General features: G+C 49.4%; 1 protein-coding gene and 1 long non-coding RNA gene across 4 annotated transcripts in view; one reads left to right on the forward strand and one right to left on the reverse strand.

Annotated features, from left to right (window-relative positions):
* The window catches only part of CCDC178 (coiled-coil domain containing 178), a 3,486,252-nt gene that overhangs the window by 2,625,630 nt on the left and 838,911 nt on the right, over window positions 1-21,711 (reverse strand). For both annotated transcript variants that reach the window (XM_069620987.1, XM_069620986.1), the window contains exon 8: window positions 15,176-15,396. In XM_069620987.1, the coding sequence (XP_069477088.1) occupies window positions 15,176-15,396 (221 nt within the window). The remainder of the gene's footprint in view (window positions 1-15,175; window positions 15,397-21,711) is intronic.
* LOC138497482 (uncharacterized) overlaps window positions 1-21,711 on the forward strand; it is a 238,933-nt gene that overhangs the window by 195,218 nt on the left and 22,004 nt on the right. The gene's annotated exons all lie outside the window — the stretch shown is intronic.

Consider the following 21,711-nt stretch of genomic DNA (forward strand, 5'->3'; position numbering starts at 1 on the left):
GCGGTTGCGGTACACCACCTCCATGGCATGCGGGACCACCAACTCCACGTGGGTGCAGTCGAGGGCACCTACACAATTTGGCATGCCTGCCAGTGCATGGAAGCCAACTTTTGTATCAAATATCTCCTGGGGAGTGCGTGGTAGGGATATGTAGTCTCTTGTGTGCTTGAGGAGGGCATCCAGCACTTGGTTCATAATCCGAGAAAATAAGGGTTGTGATATGCCGTGCATGAGCCCCACTGTGTGCTGGTAGTTTCCTGTGGCAAGCAAGTGGACCACAGACACCACCTTCAGTAGAGGGGGGATGGCGGTGCGTATTTCAATGAGGCTCACTATGTCATCGTGTATCAGGTCCACTATGGTGGTGATGGTGTCCCGGTCCAGATGGTACAGGGTATGGATCTGCTCAGGGGTTAGGTTGAAAGGACTGGCTCTGATGCGAGGGATTGGGGGCTGCCGGCATGGTAGCAGTGGCTGCACTGGTTGGGCATGCTGGCCCTGTCTCACCCTCCTTCTTCTCTGTGGTGGCGGCTGTTATTGTTGTTGATGTTGTGGCAATGCAAACATGTCCGCCAGCTCCAGTAATGCTACTACTATTGGAATCATCTTGGTGTGGAAGGGGGTGTGGTGTGTGGGTGTGCTCCTTTTGTACTGTGCCAGACACCATTGCCTCCACCTGTGCTGATTGTGTGCACCTGTGGCAGTTGTGAACACTGCTCAGAGCATTTTACGGTAGGTCGGCGATGCCGGTATTCACGGCATGCCAGTAACCACTTTTTCTGCCTTCATGAAGCCGTTATTTGCATGTCTGCTTCACTTGTGATCTACTCCAGTTTACGGAATGCCGCTAATGCCGGCATGGTGGGTCGCGTGCCCGCGTCCAGACCGCTATTAAGCGGTCGGGCTAGTCAGAATAGCCTGTAGCGGTAATCGATGCCGGTATTCCTTTACCGGCATCGTTGTTCCCTTAGCACCAAGCTCGGAATGACCCCCCAATGTCTCCTTTTAACTTTTTTAGAAGATGAAGATCGCCTCGATCTACTACGAGATCGAGATCTTTTAGAGTGTTTTTTGTGACTTTCCGATTCTTTTGAATCGGACGATGTTTTATGTCTTTTCGACGAGGCCTTCGAAGTGGCCTTTGAAGCCTCCTGCCCCACTGCTAGTTTACCTTTCCTCTCACGGAGGGCCTTCTCCGTCATCGGCTGACAGGAGCCATAGTCGCCGGTTCGATGATCTGAACCAAGGCACCAAAGACAGATGCGGTGAGGATCGGTAATTGACATCTTAGACCCGCAATCGATACACTTCTTAAACCCAGTCTTGGGTGTAGAAGCAGTAGATGATGATGACATTTTCTCACATAAAATTTCGAAGCGCGCCGTTCTAGAGAGCAAAGCAATCGGAAACATGGAACTGAAGCCAACGGGTATGGCTCCAGCTATTTATACCAACAGTGATGTTGACACGGTACGGAGTACGTCGAGGGACAATTGACGCCACGAGCACAGTGCCCTCTGCCAAAAAAAAAAATTCGAAGCAGCGAAGCTGGCGATAACGAATATCACAAGATGAGGAATACGTGGGAGGACACAATCCATTCGAATGGGATCCGCCCTAGTGAAGCGACGTTCGCAAGAAGAACAACAAATCCCAAACGATCCGGCATAGACGGAGGACTACGAGACCGCAGAACCGGAGCAGGAGAGAAGGACAAGAGGAAAGAAAAGGTCTTCCCGATGATGCAAGTGCATCCAGCCGCAACCGCGCAGAGAAAAGGACTGAAGGCCAATGCGCCGGGCGGAGCTAAGCAAGGCGGGCTGCGGCTGCGTACAGTACCCCACGTAAAAAGAGAAGGACAATTTGATATTTTTACAAAAGTGCTCTGGTCCCGTCCCACTGGACGGAATGTCCCAAAAGTATGGAGGAAAGAGGACAGGACGTAGAGGTACATAGTTCTCCACCGAACGAACAGAGAACAACAAGGTGTTGAGCCTGTCAATGATTACATCACCTGAATGAGAGAATTGGCTGCTCTGTGTGCATTTTGGCGAAAGCACAAAACATCATCTGCGACATGTTGGTGGTACACACGAATAATAGAAAAGTACAAGACAAGTTTATCCTAGAGAAGGAATTAGAGCTGGACAAAGCCATCCAGGTAGCAAGAGCAGAAGAAGAGACCGTTAGTAGGAGGAAAGAAATGGCGGGAACATCACAAATTGCCGAGGTGGCAGCAGTTCAATGGAAAGGATGACGTGAGAAGCACAAAGGTGACACTTACAGAGAAAGAGGCGCCAGGAAGAATGAACCCCTGAAATTCTGGCACAAAGCATCTAGCGAACGACTGACTGCCCGGCGAGAAATAAAGAATGTTCAAATTGCAGGAGATTTGGCCACTTTGCAGTTGCGTGCACCTGGATGGGAAAAAATGTTGCAAACCTGGACGGTGCCAAATCCGTGAGTGATGAGGAAGAAGACATCGACAAACCAACTGTCATCATGGTGAATTCCACTCACACCAGGAGAGAACCCCCACTGTATAATAAAGGTGGATGGCAACGAGACCAGGGTCATGGCAGACTCGAGTTTCGATCTCACGATCATTCCCCTCCAGACCTATAAAAACATGGTGGGTCAGCATAAAGTGGAAGTCAGAAGCACAAACCGACAGTCTTCGGAGGTGCATCAGTGATGCTGCTAGACTACATCAAAGCCAAGCTGGAATTAAAGGACAGACAATCCACGTCTAAAGTATACTTTTCAGAAGTACGTACAGCGGTCTTGGGGTGGGACGACCAGCACAAACTCTGCATTTACCTGGACCCCACCAAATATGAGCGAGTACTGGTAGTCAAAGCAGGAGTAGCGTCATGTTTACGGGAAACTTCCCCCACACTATTCTCTGAAGAAAACTACGTCCATAAAAAGCGACTCAAAAGCAACGCGGTGCCCATGAAGCACAAAGTGGGGCCGGTCCTGGCCACAGCAAGACAGGCTTTGGAGCATCAGCAATCCAAAATGGTAGAAGAAGTCACAATCGAAGCAGTGGAGTCCTCGGAATGGCTGAGCCCGGTAGTCTTGATAAAAAAAACTCCAGACCAATGACATTAGGATATGTACTGACTTGCGATGCCTCAACTCAGAAGTGATTACGGACAGCTACCCGCTACCCAGCATTTCCAAATTAATTCTGATGATGAAAGCCACAGTGCTTTCAAAACTAGACATGCATGATGCATACCATCAGATCAGCCGCCATAAGTAATCGCATCCACTCACTGCGTTCATCACACATTTCGGCCTGTCCTCTGACGCCTCGCGTTCCAGAGGAAGATGGATTCGCTCCTACGAGGGATCATAATTGTGGCCTACTTTGAAGACGATATACTCATATGCTGAGAAGGAACAAGTTACTTACCTGTAACTGTTGTTCTCCAGCATGGGTCTGGCATGGATTCACATGCTCATGAATATTCCCCGTCGTCAGGCTGGGAATCCTCGGTAAAGAAAAAACCAGTATCAGTTTTGTTTCTGATCTGTCTTTCGTAGTAATAACCAATCACTGGTCTCTGCGTCATACTGACCACAGCCAATGACTGCCCTCTACCTAAGCACCGCCTCTGGCAGCCATCTTCAGATTTGGAAGCACGTGAAGTGGCAGTATGACCAAGTGAAGAGCCGCAGAGGGGTAGGCGGGAGGGTTCGCATGTGAATCCATGCCAGACCCATGCTGGAGAACAACAGTTACAGGTAAGTAACTTGTTCCTTCTCCAGCATGGGGTCTGGCATGGATTCACATGCTCATGAATAAAGAATACATAGCAGTACACACATGCACAACCACGGGAGGTGGCAACGGCTCAACATTAAGCAGTACATCAAACTCAACATTAAGCATCTTACCTCCTCACCAGGCTCACCTCAGGCGAACAGGTTGCGCAGCACTGCTTGGCCGACCTTGGACTCCTCCCTGGAATCCCGATCGACGCAGTAGAATTTCGTGAAGGTGTGCGTCGACCTCCACGTAGCAGCCCTGCATATGTCCAGCAGGGGCACACCAGAAAGGAACGCCGTGGTAGCTGCGATCGCTCTGGTGGAATGGGCTCTCGGACGGCCAGGCAGCGGTCGGTTTGCCAACCGATGACAGTACATGATACAGCCGGAGAGCCATCTGGAAATGGAAGCCTTCGAGAGAGCCTTCCCCTGATTGACAGGTCCAAAGTTCACATAGAGTTGTGACGTCTTCCGAAAACACTTTGTGCGGTCCACGTAGAACTTCAGCGCTCTAGCCACATCCAGCGAGTGCAAAGTCCTCTCAGCCGGCGACGAAGGCGACGGGAAGAACACAGGTAACACCAAGGGTTCGTTGAGATGGAAGTCCGACGGTACCTTGGGCATGAAGGAGGGGTGCGTCCTGAGCACTACCCTCGTGTCGTGAAAAGTCAAGTACGGGGCCTTGCATGAAAGGGCCTGGATCTCTCCCACCCGTCGTGCGGAGGTGATGGCCACAAGAAACGCTGTTTTCCACGACAGAAACTTCAACGGGGCCGAGTGCAGAGGCTCGAACGGAGGTCCCATGAGCTTGGTCAGCACCACGTTGAGCTCCCACGCCGGGGCCGGAGCCTTCACCGGCGGGAACGATCTGAACAGTCCCTTCATGAACTCTTTCACCAGACGATGAGACCACAAGGACGTCCGGCCCGTGGTTCTGGTGTATCGGGAGATCGCAGCAAGATGAATCTTGATGGACGCGTGTGCCAGTCCAGCTTTGGCCAGCGTCAGCAGGTACGGCAGTACCTGGGGAGCCGTAATCCGTAGAGGGTTAATCTTCTGTGCGTGGCACCAGACAGAGAACCTCTTCCATTTGTGTCCGTAGCATTTAAGAGTCGAGGACGCCCTGGCCTTTGCAAGAACCTCTCTGCAGTCGGCCGGTATGTCGTATCCTCCAAACTCTAGTGCTGCAGGAGCCAGGCCTGCAAGTTCAGCGATTTCGGGTCGTGGTGGAGGATGGCGCCTCCTTCCCTGGAGAGTAGATCCGCGTCCACCGGCAGCTTGATTGGCGGGGACGCTGACAAGTCCAGAAGGTCCGGGAACCATATCTGCCTCGGCCACGCAGGTGCGACGAGGATCATCCTGCACCGTGACCTCTTGAGCTGGTTGACGAGCCGGATTAGCAGTGGCAAAGGAGGGAACGCGTAGAGGAACAGGCCCTCCCAGGGGAACGAGAAGGCATCGCCCATGCTCCTCGCCTGGGGAAACCTGCTGGCGAACCTCCGGCACTTGGAGTTCGTCGCCGTCGCGAACAGGTCGATCTGGGGTGTGCCCCACCGTCGGAAGAGGCGGTCCACTAGATCCTACCGTAGTTCCCACTCGTGGCACGAGCGCAGCTCCCTGCTGAGTGAGTCGGCGATGGTGTTTTTTATCCCTGCCAGATGAAACGGCACCAGAAACATCCTTTGGGCGACGGCCCAATGCCACAGGTCCTGCGCCTCCTTGGACAGCGCTGGGGACCTGGTTCTGCCCTGTTTCCTGATGTAAAACATGGTGGTGGTGTTGTCGGTGAAGATCCTCACCACCTTGCCCTTGAGGGACGGAAGGAAGGACCTGAGGGCCCAGAACACTGCACGGAGCTCCAGGACGTTGATATGGAGGGACTTCTCCGTCGGGAGCCAAAGGCCTCCGCGTGCAGATTTTCGGTGTGCGCTCCCCACCCTTCCAGGGAGGCATCGGTGGTCACTGTCTCCTGGTGGTCTGGGGTCTGGAAGTCCATGCCCGCCGTCAGATGCGTGCGGTTGCCCCACCACCGGACCGCTCGGCGGAAACTCTCGTCGAGTGTGATCCTCTCCTCGAAGCTGCCCGTCGTTTGGATCCAGCGCGCGTCCAGGAACTCCTGCAACGGGCGCATCCGGAGCCTGCACATGGGAATGAGGTAGATGCAGGAAGACATCATTCCGAGGAGGGACTTGATGGACCTCACCTTGGCCGCGTCGGAAACCAACATCCGCTGTACCTTGCCCAGGATGGACCTGGTCCTTTACTCCGACGGGGAGGCCAGAAGAGACACTGTGTCGAGCTTCGCTCCCACAAACAGTGCGTTTTGCGCGGGTACCAGGTGAGACTTGGCGTAGTTCACGGAGAATCCCAGGTCCGTGAGAAGTCGGACGGTCCTTGCCGTGTGATCCACGGCGAGCTCCCTCGTCTTGGCTCGGATGAGCCAGTCGTCCAGGTAGGGGTAGACGTGGATCCCCTCGCGGCGCAGCTGCGCCGCCACCGGTGCAAGGCACTTGGTGAATACCCTGGGTGCCGACCGTAGTCCGAAGGGGAGGGCTTTGAACTGGTAGTGACGCCCTTGGACCACAAACCTGAGGAATTTTCGGTGCCCCTTTAGGATGGGAATATGGAAGTAGGCATCCTCCAAATCCAACGACGACAGGAAGTCTCCTTCCTCCAGCTGACCCAGGACGTGCTGGAGGGTGACCATCCGGAACTTTTGCGCCTTGATGAACTTGTTCAGACGTCGCAGGTCCAGGATGGGGCGCCATCCCCCCGTCTTCTTCTTCACGAGGAAGTATCTCGAGTAAACACCGGAGCCCCGAAGCCTCTTTGGGACGAGTTCGATGGCGCCCTTCCTGAGCATCGCCTTTACCTCCAGGAGAAGTTGAGGGACGTGAAGTTCTTTCCTGGCCACGGGGGGGACACGCGGACACCTTCTTTGAAACTCGAGCGCGTGGCCCCGGGCCAAGGCGTCCAGCACCCAACGGTCGGTGGAGATGGACTCCCACACGCTGACGAAGCTCGCCAGCCGGCCTCCCACCGGGGTGCTTCGGTGGGGGCCTGACCCCACGGTCAGTTCAATCCTGCTTCGACGAGGCTTTGCCGCCTTGACCTCCTTGGCGACGACGGCGGGGTCCGCCAGACTTGCCTCGTCCTCTGTAGGCCTCCTGAGCCGACGAGTGGGCCGCTTGACGGTAGGTGGAGAAACCGCCGCCGGAACTTTTGGAGGCGCCCTTGCCTCCGCTGCTCCGAAAGGGCGTCCGTCGTTGTTGCAGAACTCCAAGGGCCCGGGCCGTCTCGGTGTCCGCTTTAATGGCCTGAAGGGAATCGTCCACTGTTTTCCCAAACAGGTTGTTGCCATCGAAGGGCATGTCCAGGACTCTGGTCTGAACGTCTTGACGGAAGTCTGTAGCCTTGAGCCATCCACGCCGCCTAAGGCAAACGCCGTTGCCCAACTGGCGGAACCCAGTGTCGGCGATGTCCGTCGCAACGGTAATGGCGTGGTCCGAAGCCACCTCACCTTCCTGCAGGATCTCCAGGGCCTCTGCCCTCTTGTCGTCCGGCAAGAAGTCCAGTAGGGGAGCCAGTTTGTACCAGAGCTCCCTGTCGTAGCGGGCCATGATAGCCAAGGCGTTGGCCACTTTAATCGTCGTCGCCGCAGACGAGATGACTCTGCGTCCCATAGCGTCCAATTTCTTTCCCTCGCCGTCCGGTGGGGAAGTCGATGTGGAGGCCGCACCCCCCCCCCGCTTTTTTCCTGGCCGCCGCGGAGACGACGGAGTCCGGGGTAGGCTGCGCCCGGAGGCACAGGGGGGCCGTGTCCGGGACCCGGTACTTCTTCTCGTACCGGTCCCTTCTAGCTGGCGTCGTGGAAGGGTTCTTGAGGAGGGTGAGGCCCTCATCCCAAATGTCGTCCAATAGAGGCACTGAGAGGACCGTCTTCCTCTTGGCCTCGCGCCGCTGATAAAGGAAACCTTCCTTCTTCTTCTCCTCAGGGCAGAGTTGGAAAAGCTCGGATGCCCTGGTGATCATGGAGTGGAACGATCCAATCTCGTCGGGCGGAGAAGGCCTGGTGGGAGGCGACGACGGTACATCCTCGTCGTATACCTCGTCGTCCATACCCGTCGCTGCCGTGTCAGTCCCCGTATCATCCCCTCGGGTGGACGGGGAGGAGCGCTGGAAGGGGCGCGACGGCTGAAAAGGAGGCGGAGGGTGGACCCTTCTTTTCTTGGTAGGGGGAACACCAGAAGGTCCCGGTTCTGGGTCCCCCGACGGGAGAGGTTCCGTCGGCAACGGTAGTCTCGTCCTTATCTCTGAGCATAAGGACTGTATAGCCAACAAAATGGCCGCCGAGTTGTCTCGCGGCGCTGGCAGAGGGGAATCCGACGGGCGATCAGGGGCCCCGTCGGTACCCTCCGAGGTTGAGGCCGAATCTACGACGACGCCCTGCCCCCCCTTTTTCTTCCCCACGGGGGATTTCACGGGGGTCCTATCGATGGGCACAAAAGAGGACTCCCTCCGAGGTGGCAGGGAGACTCTGAGCCCCGAGGTCGCCACCACTGGTGTAGCCTCCACAGGCTGAGCCAGGGCCGCCGCGACAGTTTCGATAGAGGGCTTGGCCGGATGGATTAAGGCCTTCACCACCCTAGGTGCGCTCACCGCCTTATCCTTGAGGGGGGGGACACTGCCTCGCTCCCCCTCCGCCTTCGAGCTCGACCGGGGCCTCTCCAGGAGCTTCGCCGGGTGCTCGGCCTTCCTCTTACCCGACCCAGAGCGTTGGCTCGTGGTTGATGGTGCCGGGGAGGGTGCGCCCTGCCTGGCGCCCGTAGAGCCCGACCGTTCGGCGCTCCCGGTGCCAGCGGACTCGCGGTGCTTGGCCTTATGTTGGACCCCCGTCGCCGGGGCGTCCTCAAAGGTCTTAGAAGACCGCTCGGCTTTCTTCCTCTTCTTCTCGCCGGACGGGCTCTTCCCTTCCAGCCAGTTGGCGAGACGTTGATGGCGGTCCTTCATGGTCCGCTCCGACATGTTGCCGCAACACGCACAGTCCTTCTCCACGTGCGTCTTGTCCTCATGTAGGCAGTAAAGACAAAAAGAGTGTTCGTCCTCCTTGAAGACGTTCTGCAGCTGACATCCAGGGCAGACCCTGAACAGCTTTCCGGGGGTCGAGCTCCCCTTCTCCTGGGCCATGACCGGGCCTGAGAAACTTCTGGAGTCCTACAAAAGCGTAGCTCGACGAAATCTTCACCCTTGATGGGCGCAGACGAATCCGACACGGGTCCCCATTGATCGGATGGAGAATCGGTGGAGCTTGAGGCTCTTCTGACCGAAAAAACGAAGTTTTTGAGAAAAAACGTGAAAAAATAGCACCAACGCTCGAGAGCAATAGCACGAGGATCCCAACACATGAACGTGCGGTAAAAATCTGAAGATGGCTGCCAGAGGCGGTGCTTAGGTAGAGGGCAGTCATTGGCTGTGGTCAGTATGACGCAGAGACCAGTGATTGGTTATTACTACGAAAGACAGATCAGAAACGAAACTGATACTGGTTTTTTCTTTACCGAGGATTCCCAGCCTGACGACGGGGAATATTCATGAGCATGTGAATCCATGCCAGACCCCATGCTGGAGAACGAAGAAGCTCTCAATGAAGCACTGAGGAAAGTCCTGACCAAGCTACAGGCGGCAGGTACGGAAAGTGTGCACTTAGAGGAATATCTGGGTTACTGCATTTCAAAGGAAGGAGTGAGCCACAAGAAAGGCCTCCTACAAGCCATTGTGAGCGCCCCTGCCCCATCGTCGAAGGTAGTGCTTCGGTCTTTCCTCAGACTCTAAGAGTACTATGCAAAATTTGTGCCGATATTGTCTGAAACCACAGCCTCCCTTAGGGAGTTACTCGGGATAGAAGCAGAGTATGTCTGGGGTCAACCCCAAACCGTTGCTTTTGAAGGAGTGATGGATTGTCAAAGCCCCATGTCTCAAACCGTTCAATCCCATGTGGGATACGTACGTCACCACAGACGCAAGTGTGTACGGACTAGGAGCTCCCCTCACACAAATGAAAGGAGACACAGAGAACATTTTTGCATTCACGTCCAAGGCGCTCTCTGATGCAGAAATAAAAACGACTCCACAGTCGAAAAGTAGATGCTTGCCTGCGCTTGGGCTGTGGAGTATTTCAGAACCTATGCGTGGGGCTCCATATACAAACTAGTCACTGACCATAAACAGTTGGTCCACATGTTGAACCCAGGAGGCACCAAGACATTGACACAGAGACTAGCTCACATTGCAGCCAAGCTGCAAAAATACACATATGAAATCATGCACATACCAGAATGGAAGAATTCCCAAACAGATTGTATGTCAAGACTATTAGATCGCAAGAACATAGGCACCACATTCCTCAAAGATGAATGCGTCGTAGTGTCGATCGACGATCTGAGGACCCGAGACTTTATGGAGATGAGCGAAGCTCACTGGTGGGAAGAATTAGACAAGGAAGAATCCCTGAACATAGTGGCAAAGTGGGCCTGCCAAGGATGGCCAAACAAGAAAGCAGTGCCAGAAGGGCTACACCCATACTGGAAGGTCAACCAAGACATTTTTGTGGAAGATGGTCTCGTAATGAGGGGTGACCAAGTAATCCCTCCCACAGGGATGCGTGATGTGATACTATGCAGGGATCATGCAGGACATCTTGGCTGCAGCATGACCCAAAGAAGAGTGCGTGAAGCATACTGGTGGCCGGGCATCGGCCGAGATGTCAACAACATGATTGAAAGATGCCACGAGTGTGTCAACAGCGATAAAAGTCTCAAAGTAAGGCAGGCACCTGTGGTACCCACCGAGATCCCCTCAGGTGTGTGGCTCAAAATTGGCATGGATTTCAATGGCCGTTTTGGACAAAATGCTACTCAACCACAAGTAAAGTGTGGTACTAGTTGACTACCTGTCCAAATGGGTCAAGGTAGAGTTTGTTGCTAGCATCGCCACATCTACCGTGATTGAAGTACTAAATGCTGTGTTCCTGTAATAATGCTGCTTCTATACACTCCCTTGTGGTTCCTTCACATAAGCTTTATTATGAGTTGCTTCAAGCTGTTACAGAGTGAACCACTGGATCCCATCACCCAGGCTAACTTCTTCCAACTGTCCCAAGGTGGTACCTTGGCACGACATAAATAACCAAACATTCCACTAACTCACATCAACATTCTCTCAACTCATACATACAAAGACAAGCACTTCACAACACATCTCCTTCCCTTACATCACCACACACACACAGCATGTCACAACACATTGCCCTCTCTACACACACACAAATCCACAAAAGGATGAAACTGGGGAAGAACACTACATTTGCATCTTTTTAAGGAGAGCTGCAACAGCATTTTTTAGGGGAGCTCTTCCCCAAACATATGCTTATCCATGCCCGGAGGGCGTCCCCTTAAATAGTGTCTTCACTCGCACTTCGCTTACCCTGTACATCTCCCACTTCAAAACATGCGCATCCAACTCATCAAACATTTAAAATATGATGTTATTGCAGCGTACATTCTTCATATGTCAAGGACCCTACACAAAGTATACCAGTAAAGAAACTTCCAATCACCGGTGCGGAGCACTTCACTGCTGTCCGTGCTTTTTATCGTCATGCCGGCCCAACTGCATTCTTCATTATTGCTTCCTGCTCAATGCGCGGATCACCCCAGATCAGCCGCATTGTTCGTACTTCGGAGCGGACTGCACCTTAAATTATTCGTCCTCTCACTGGTCCGCCTTAGGGTCCATTGTCCTCCACTACTACTCAGAACGCAAAGCAAAATCCATGGCAGCCCTGCCATGCATCCTGATATAATTCACTCGCTATTTTACTGCGGCAATCTCACATAACAACTGAATATGTGATGGACTGCTGGCCCTTCCCATTCCTCGCTCGTATTTGACGGGACCAACGTCATTATCTGCGGCACCTGAAATTATTTACTTTAAACCGCCGGATGAAAACAAACTGCAAAGAATGCAGCAAACGGCGGTGCGACATTCGCCATCCCCCTTCACACAGGGGCTACGTCACCAGTTGCTCTAGTGATCCTGAGCTCGGCTGAGCTCCTTCATGTAACAAGCTTCCAACGGTCTCCTGCTTGCCCAACGTCCCCCACATACATGCCCGCCAAGTATCCACAATGTCGACCGCTCCCACCAAATGCTCCATGGGAGTCCAAGTTGCCTGCTTTCATATGCTTTTATGAACGGACTACTGGCACTTTTACGCTTAACCACTGCCAGACGTACCTTTTCTACTCTCTTTGTCCCTATTCCTCAATGGTACACCAAATGGAAGTCCTGTGCCTTTTTCTTTCCGATATGGCATATGTCTGCTGGCTTCCCCTTGAAAACACAAAACCGGGGCCTTACTATTGAGGAATATAGTCTTCAGTCCCTTGGTACTGGCTCAAGTCCCATTCTGTTCTGCCCCTTTGTTCTCTTATGGGATGACTTCAACTTCCTCTGTGCAGAATCTACTTCCCTTCCTTTTCCTTTAGGTCCTACGCTGGGGCTTCTGCTTCCCTTTCCTATATCCTTGGGGGATGGGACTTACTTCATGGGGGACAGTGGTTCCTCTTCTTCCTCTCTGCTGCTCTCCACTCAGCAGACTGCTCATCTGTCCCCTTCTTTTTTTTCGCAGGTTCTTTAGTTTCCTCGTCGCCAGTGTAATAATGCTGCTTCTACACTCTCTTGTGGTTCCTTCACATAAGTTTTATTATGAGTTGCTTCAAGCTGTTACAGAACGAACCACTGGGTCCCATTACCCAGGCTAACTTCTTCCAACTGACCCAGGGTGGAACCTTGACACGACATACATATAATAGGATATGATAGGTTATTTATAACGCGCTCAATACGCAGAGGTTTTTAAGCGCGGACCCGGCGATCGAATCTGTGTTACTCTGCGTCCTCTTGATTCCAAGGCGAGCACGTTGTCGCTGAGCTATCCTCCCGAGACATAACCTAACATTCCACCAACTCACATCAACATTCTCTCAACTGGGCTGCCTAAAGAATTAGTTACCGACAAAGGTGTCCAACACATGTCGAAAGACAGGGAAGCGTTTCTAAAGAAACACAATATTCATCTGATGAGAGTCAGTCTCTCTCATCCCTAAGCAAACAGACTAGTAGCGTGCACCAATAGGTTCATAAAGGGGGCTTTACAGCTAGCCTGTGCAGTTGGAATGGATCTCCACAAGATGGTGAAAGAAGCCGTAGCTGCTCACAGACTGACCCCCAATGCTGTTACAGGAGTGTCACCATTTCAAATGCCGAGAGGAAGGAAGGCGGCATCCACAGTAGTACTGCCATGGTTACACAATGTGAGGCAAGACGACACTGTCAATATGAGGACGTTGTCTGGAGGATTCAGAAAACCAAGGAACGCATGAAAGCCCAAAGTGATGTCCGCCGAGCAGCTCATTGGATGGAGTGGGAGATCTAGTAAGGATAAAACTGCCCCACAAAAACAGCTTATCGTGCTCCAAGTACAGCCAGCCAATAGAAGTCACCAAAACGGGCACCAACCACATATGCACCAGTGATGGCAGAAAAAGGAATTTAGAGAGCGTGGTCATGTTAATGAAAAATCCCTCAGACCAGAGAGAATCAACAGGAGCAAGAAGTCCTGCAGAAGGTCAGGATCCATCCGAAGGTCCTGAAATGACAGAACAGAGACCATGAGAATGTAGAGTGTGAGGATATAATGGATCCCACTCCTGAACCAAGCGAACAATACCTAGAGACAGCCCCAGGACACTGCAGCCAAGAAGCAGCACAAGGGACTGAGACACAGTCGCCAAGGTCCCTGCTTCAGGAAAGAAGACCTCAGCGAGAGAAGAAGAAACCGAAGAAATTCAGAGACTTTGTCATAGAGTGGTACGAAGCTACTCGACAGGAGGCCAGCGAGATCCCGCGAGATTACGAGCGAGAAACGCACACAGCTCCCGGGAGCCCGCGACTGCAGAGTGGACAGGGAGACAAGGGGACACTCCCCGGTGCTCCTCCTGCAGCAAGGCCCCTAGCTTGCCTACACATCTGCACAACGCTAATACATCTCATCACCAGGCCAAATCACACTGTCCCCCTAAACCCAGCAGTGGTTGCCTTGCATATGTGCCACAGGACTAAATGGTAAGAGACCTAGTCCCATAACAGTGAGGTAACTGCTGTGGTTGTCTCATGGACTTATCAATTGCCCCTGTTAAATCTATATTGATGTTTATTGCAGTGTGTGTTAATAAACCTTGCAATGCACCCTTTGTGTCTTGTGCTTCAATAAGACCACTACAGCTGGTAGTGAAAAGTTATTTTACTGCGCAACTAGTAGTTTTGACCAGTGTTACTGAACAAATAATCTGTAAACTGAACAAGTAGAATCACATTTTACGAAAACAATATCCATTCCGTACTACTCAGTCTATTGCAAATGGAACAAACTGCTGGCCACTTTTTTTTTTTGGTGGCTGTGCCAATGTAGCACCTCACTTCGGCCCTGGCTGGTGCAACAAAAGCTTGCAATTTATACCGCTTCCCATGAACATGTATGGCGAAATGTTTAATCACGACAAGAGACTGTGGAGGCCATTCCAAATTTGGAAGTATTCCTGGGGCATTTCCACAGAAATACCGCCAAACTCAGTAACCAGTAACGCCGCTGAGTTCGCTGGATTTACCACCGGATTATAAATGACAACATGGCAGTGTTAATCCACATTTTAGAACTCCATAAAACTCCAATGAAGATTTTATCGGATATACTACGACCAGCAATTTAACCCGTCGTAAATCAGATCCTTTTTGGCAAACTACTGAAGGTAAATCATACACTTCAGGGTCCAATTTGTAATTTGAGGGTGCAGTAAAACTGGCAACAATTCTGTTACACCCCCGTGCTCACCCCCCAAAAAAAGAAGATATAACAGAACTGCAAGCATTTTCTTTTTACCACACCGCCAAACTTTGAAGACCCCCAGGATATTTTACCAGCTGTAAAAAAGTAGGAAAACACTTTTTACAAGGTTTGCAAGGTTTACTAGCTATGCTAGATGGACTGGTCAATAGGGAACTCTGTAGATTTCCCAGGAGGCCTCTGTACCCTGAGCCTCTTTTATATTTTATTTTCGAATGTTCTCATAGGCAAAGTGTTGGGGCCACTTTGAAAATTATTTCCAGGGCCTCTTTTGGTTCGCAGTCCACCCCTGGCTATGCCTAAAAGGTTACATACATGTTGTCATGTGCACAGGCAACCAGGGAGGCTTTATTTTCAGGTGTGTCGCTACACACCGGGCCGATAATTTTAATAAGCGCCGTAGAAATACAAGAAGACTTTCTTTCCACTTACCTCGGCTTGTGTCTTTCTTATATGAGCCAGCGCGTCGTCTTCCAGCTGCAGCTTTTCCTCCAGCAGAGGGCTGTGTTTCTCCAGAAAGCTGACATCTTGGAGCAGCTTTGCATTTGCAGCCTCCAGCCTCCCAGCGTGCTCTTGGGCCTTGTGTAGCAGTTGCTTCTTAATGGAAATGTGCCACTGCAGTTCTGCGATGTCCCTTGCACACGCCTCGTGCTCTGTCATGCATATAAGAAAGGAAGTATCAGTGCAACCTTCAGAATTTCACAATCTGCACAAAATGCGGTATTTGACAGATGATTGCGTATAGTTCATGCTGCTAAAGGTGCACATATGCATTTGGACGTATAGAAATGATGGGAGAAAAGCTAAAGTAACAAGATTAAAGGACATTATCAAGACTCTCCACACACTAGAGTGGGAGGTATATATAAATGGTTCAGGAGATTTGTTTTGCAATTTCAGTTGCTGTTTTGTAAACTGGTAAAAATGTACTTGGTTGGCTGTACAATCTATGTCAAAACCAGAGGCTTGGATTATGCTTCTCTTTCCATTTTACTACTTCAGCAGCAAAGTAGAACCAATAATATAATGATAACAAGGCAAAAAAAACTACAATAACCATTGAAATAGAGTCTTTGGTAGTTCTGATACTATTGGTCCTCAAACTGACCAAGTGACAAACTTAACGAATCAGTATAGTCCTTCTCCATGACCACACTGTCCCTTCCCATCCACTTCCTCTTTCTTTGCTGCTCGGCAGCGAGTTAAGTGCTCTTTTCTTTATTCCTATGAGAATGTATTCTATATACTGATGTATGATTGTGGACATATGGCCAGACATACATGCGCGTGCGGGCACAGCGTATAGGATTTGGCAGAGCTTATCCGCATTTCTTCGTGTGATTGAAGTTGTGTTCACGACAGGGCTGGTGCTCCGGCGACCGCAATCACAAAGGGAGACCCACAGAGGGCAGTACGGTCACGGAAAGGGGAGTGCAACGGGACCACATAGTTCTGGCGCTCCCTACATTCCACTGACCGTTAATCCAGTATAAACTCTGTCATTAGATCGCTGCGTGAGCATCCACATATTTTATTTATATCCTATTTATATCCTTGGATACTTCAAAGGATATAATCTACTCCATACTTCACAGAGCAACGTTCTAGGATATCGTGATCGGCGAAAGCAGCGCCCCTGCACGCCACAGAGGGGTACCAAAACTCTCATATTGACGGGGACAGTTCCAGGTAAAACCTGTGAATAAAAATATGACAAGCCTGGTGATTCATCAGAACATATATGGGATACATTAATCACCATAATCATATTTCTGATGCTTGTATCTGCTTAGATTCACATGCTATGCATAGTTCGACATCTAGAGGAAGCTGCAGAGTATTACAGTTGTTTTCGAAACTCAAAAAGGGACGTCAACAGTGCGTGCCAGTAATACTATCCCTAGTGTGACGTCCACTGTACCCCATGGTCCTTCACGCATCGATGTCCCTCAGATTGTTTTGTTTCTGACATGAGGTAGCATGAATTGTATCGTGAGTACAGGTGTATACAAGCAGATAAATATCAGAACAGCTCATAAAACATCTATGCACCTTCTCTCAGGGGAGGAAGGGTGGGCACATGTGAATCTAAGCAGATTCAAGCATCAGAAATACAATTAAGGCGAGTAATGTATCCCTTCTGAGGCTTGTGGAATCTGCTTAGATCACATGCTATGCATAGATTAGCGAGCAGTGTTAGGAGAAGGTGGTGGGTTATGAGAAGGAGCAGCAGAAAACAGATGTTTTAGAACCACCTGTCCCACCTGTGTATCTGCTTTGGAATGGTTGTCAATGCAGTAGTGCAGAGTGAAGGTATGTAATGAGCTCCATGTAGCTGCTTTGCTAATGCTGTCTAGGGGAACATTTACGATAAAGGCCAAGGTAGCTCCTGTGCTGTGCAAGATTCAGCTCTTGGTATGAAAGGCAGTGTCTTATTTGGTAATGAATAGCATAGTTGTATGCATCTGACTATCCACCTGGAGACGGCATTCTTGGAGATGCAATCTCCTTTTCTGCCTGGTGCTACAGAGACAAATAGCTGGTCTGTTTTCCTTAGCGGTCTGGTCTTAGTTGCGTAGTAAAGGACCGCCCTCCTTACATCTAATGTGTGGAGTTTTACCTCAGCCGAGCTAGTTGGATTCTGAAAGAAGGCCGGTAGCTCAATGGATTGGTTTTCGTGGAATTTGTAAATTAATTTAGGAGAGAATCTCCTATTTGTCCTTATGAATGAAAAAGAAAGGATCCTGCAATGACAATGCTTGCAATTCACTAACTCTTCTTATGACAGTAATAGCCACTAAGAAGGCAGTCTTGTAAGTCAGGAGAAGCCGGCTGCAGAGACAAGGGCGGCACATTTTCTTGACTGTTTGTGGCTTCTGGAGTGTATCTGGAGAAGGATTAACCCTCCATGTGATACTCAGTGTTCACTCTGCTGCGACTGGGCTCTGTATCTTTAAGAGCCTTAAGGCAACCAGACACACCCCCAGGAAGCAGGAATTAAAATTCAGCGCACGTAGCCCTTGCGGCGAGAAGCCCGGCCGCAGAGACAAGGGCGGCGCATTTTCTTGACTGTTTGTGGCTGTTTGGAGCTGTAGGAGCTAGTTATGGAAGGCTAGAGTGCAAGTGACAGAGATCACTGCAGAGGTCTTGGGCTCCACTGGCTTCCTGGCTCATCACGCTGTGACTAGTGGCGAAATTAAAGGCCACTGTAATTCGGTGAGGACTAACGCACGAAGACCGTTAACCTGAGCGATCAGAGCAAAGACGGATTCTGGCAGAGCAGACTGGATAGCGGTAAGAGATATCGCACAATATTTAACTGCTGCACAGTTTCCTCCATGGAACCATATAATTGCTGAATTGTTAACGATTGATTACTGCCATTGCAATTGGTTACCCGGGAGCTCCGAACACAGTTTAGACCACACGACATCTTGGAAAATGTTCAGGGAAGTACTCAGACTCGTCCCCTCACCCTCTACTGCAGTTCACTCTGTCAAAAGTGTGAATACAGGGAGAGGAGTGAGGGACCACTAGAGGGATACAAATTGTAGTATTTAATCTACCCTGAGTTTGCCATAGTGCAGGCTGCAGTCAGAATAATCTGTCACATATCGTTTTAAGGGCAAAAGGAGAAAACTATTTCGCTATTAGGACTGGCAAATTAAGGGCGACTTGAGACAAAGAAACATATAAAAGTGAGAAGTAAACACAGGATTAACGTCCACCCTCCTGAAAGAAAAGTTCCTTCTCAGTGAATCTAAAACAATTTGAGTAACATGAAGCTGCGTAGCAAGGTATTCTTATATGATCACAGAAGACCTGAGTGGGAAGGTTCATATGTGGAAGGAGCAATAGCACAAGAGACAGAAACCACAATGCACAGCATAGTTAACACAACAACTGCCCCCGTGACACATACGAGGGTGCAGGTGTATGCGCTGAGTCTGAGCCAAGCTGGTACCTCCTCCAAAATAACACAACTTTGGAAGCGGGGGTTAGAATATACTACGAGAACAAAAAAAATACAGAAAAAAATTGACGCCCACTTCTGCAAAAAAAGAACCAAAAGCCTGAATGATCTATTAAAAGAGACTGCAGCATCACCATTCAGGGAGGACCAAACCCCCGAAGGAACCCAAGAGCAAGATCATCTGAGTATAGCAGAAATCAAAAGCACCGAAAGGAATGATACTGAGATCCATGGAAATGGCGAAGATCTATTGGATGCTACCCAACAAAAAAAAAAAAACTAAGTCAGGTGTTTAAGACTTGATAATGGAATATTCGTCCTGTAGTCTGTACTCAAAGTAATACATCCACTTTCCAGAGGTGGGGACTTACAAAAACTACTATCCCAGAGAGAACTCTATTGGATACACTGTCTTGATTCACTTGCCCCTCTTGGCATGAACGAGGACTACTACCTCGGCCCCTATTTATGAAGACCATATCCTTCATCTCAACTACTCTAGTTACATCAATTCACACTGACCATATCTTGGTTAAAATCCACATATTTTTTACTCTGTTACCTATGAATTTTCCATCAAGGTGGTTTCATTGTGTTTACATGTGCACATATGGTTGAAATGTAATTTTTCAAAGAAATATATATGCTATTAAGGATTGGTTTGACACCACAACATCCTCCTTCTTTAAGTTTTGGGGTACTCAAATGATTGTAAAGTCACCTTTTGAAAAACTATGCCATTTATTACCCAATGTATGTCATCATTCTGATGGTAAATTCTGCAAAATATGGAGCTATATGTACATTATATCAATGCCTGTAATATAATTTGTGTTGAATTATATCAATGTACTGAATGAGGTACTGACTAGCAGAGGACGGTTTTACTTAACCATCTTGTCTTTCAAAAACCACTTTGTCTGGTCCGCTTTCTTCCTTTCTAAATTTTCATTACTTTTCATGGATCATGGCCACTTACTTGCCTACTACAAAATAGACAGCAACTTTCAGGCGGTTTTAGCCGCGCACTAGTCTCGCGCATGCGCGCTTTTCTTTGTTTTCAAGTTGTTCTTACACCGGGTTCTCTGTGTCATCAGACACATGACGCGCACCAATCACCTGCAACTTGTTGCTAACGCATGCGTAGCGATCGCTCTGCTACCACGCATGCTCACTCATACGTCAGCAGTACTCTCAGTACATAATGAGCAGAATCATGAACGAACAACATCCTCCTTGGTCGGGATGAGGTTCGCCACGATTCGCTCGCTGAAGGATTCACACTGTATCTAGTAAGTGATCCATGGGTCCACTGACACTCTCGAGACCTGGAACTTGTTTACTATTATTTACCTCCTACTACTTTTTCCCTTACTTCTATACAGATCTATGTACTAGCGCAAACTGCTTACCCCTTTTTGACTCAGTCCACGTACCGCTAGCCGGAATCCTTGTGGGAAACTAATTGTGGATACACACGCTACCTCTCTAAAGCACCCGCTATCCATGGACACCATATATGTTTTTGCAACTATGCCTACTCCATAGTTGGTAAGTGGCACACTACCTATATGCATGGATTATGCCATAATTGTAGATAATATTTTTTTAATTTTTTGTTTTTTTGAAAATAGAGTAGCTTGTCAGTTGCCCACTAATCATTAACCTTTTCGTGTTGGTTAGAGATACTACTTATCTGACTGGACTTATACTAAACTGAGTTATTAGGTACTATCCCAGATATCCCTTGACAATGTTTCAAATTACATCTATGATTTAATGTTTTGAAAGTTTGTATGAATTATATTCAAAATACTAAATTGTACCCTTCTCTACTTTTTTCTAGAAATTGAATTTTGAATTGTGAAATATGTTTTTGCCCCTGAAGAAGAGTCTATACTCGAAACGCGTCGGGCCCAAAGATATTGTACAATAAATATTATGTTTGTTGTCTATGTACATTTTGTGAGCTTGTTATTCATTGTGACTGCTCCACCTATTTAATTGTCTATTGAACTGTGTGTTATGAAATTCAGTAAAACAAAAAAACACAAATTATTGATCTGCTTTGCAGATATCAGACAGTGTGCAGGGGACGGGAGTTCCTAAATCCTTTAGGAACAACCACTTTTTGTCCTCCATTTTCCCAACCTAATTGCCAAGGTTGAGTCTTTTCTCCCCCGCACCTCAAGCTATCTCTAATTCTATAAAGGTTACTCTAAAATACCCTGATACTCTTTTGTTAAATCATAGGTGTGCCCCGTGTTTTTGCTCATTTTCTTGTATGCCAATAAAGCCGCCAGGTGGACCTTTATGGAGTTGAATACTAACCAGAGTCTAACAAGTGGAGCATATAATTTAGTATGTGGGATGGAGTACACTCTGCAGGGTTTATTTGTTTAGACTTGCACCAGATTACAAATCTTCTCCACTTGTCGAAATAACAGTGTCTAGTGTTTGCTTTACGAGCCTCCTTTAGGATATCCATAAACCGTTGTGGCAGATTAAGGTGTCCGAACTCTATGACCTCAGGAGCCAAGCTGCCAGGTTCATTGAGTGTGGTTGAGGGTGTACTGTTATTCCCCCGTGTTGGATCAATAGGTTCGTCTGACACGGAAATTTTAATGGGATTGCACATCGCCAGTTTACGCAGATGTGGATACCATGGCTGTCTTGCCGACATGGGAGCAACTAGGATGAGCTTCATTTGTTCCCTGTGAATCTTGTTCACTACCCTGCTCATTAAAGGGGTGGTGGGGGGAAAGCATAAGCAAATTTCCCTGACCAGTACATCCATAGGGCGTTCCCCTTGGAATCTGGTTGGGGGAACTTGGACGCAAAGTCTGGGCATTGCTCGTTTTCTCCTATAGCAAACAAGTCTAGCGTGGGGTAACCCCACTGAGAGAAGATGTGGTCTACTACATCTGGGCCTAGTTACCACTCGTGTTCTTCTGGTAGGGGATCTCTGCACAGAGAGTCCGCTAGGGTGTTGAGT

Source organism: Ambystoma mexicanum, chromosome 5q (genome assembly GCF_040938575.1).
Source record: "Ambystoma mexicanum isolate Mex_15411 chromosome 5q, UKY_AmexF1_1, whole genome shotgun sequence".
Taxonomy (NCBI): domain Eukaryota; kingdom Metazoa; phylum Chordata; class Amphibia; order Caudata; family Ambystomatidae; genus Ambystoma; species Ambystoma mexicanum.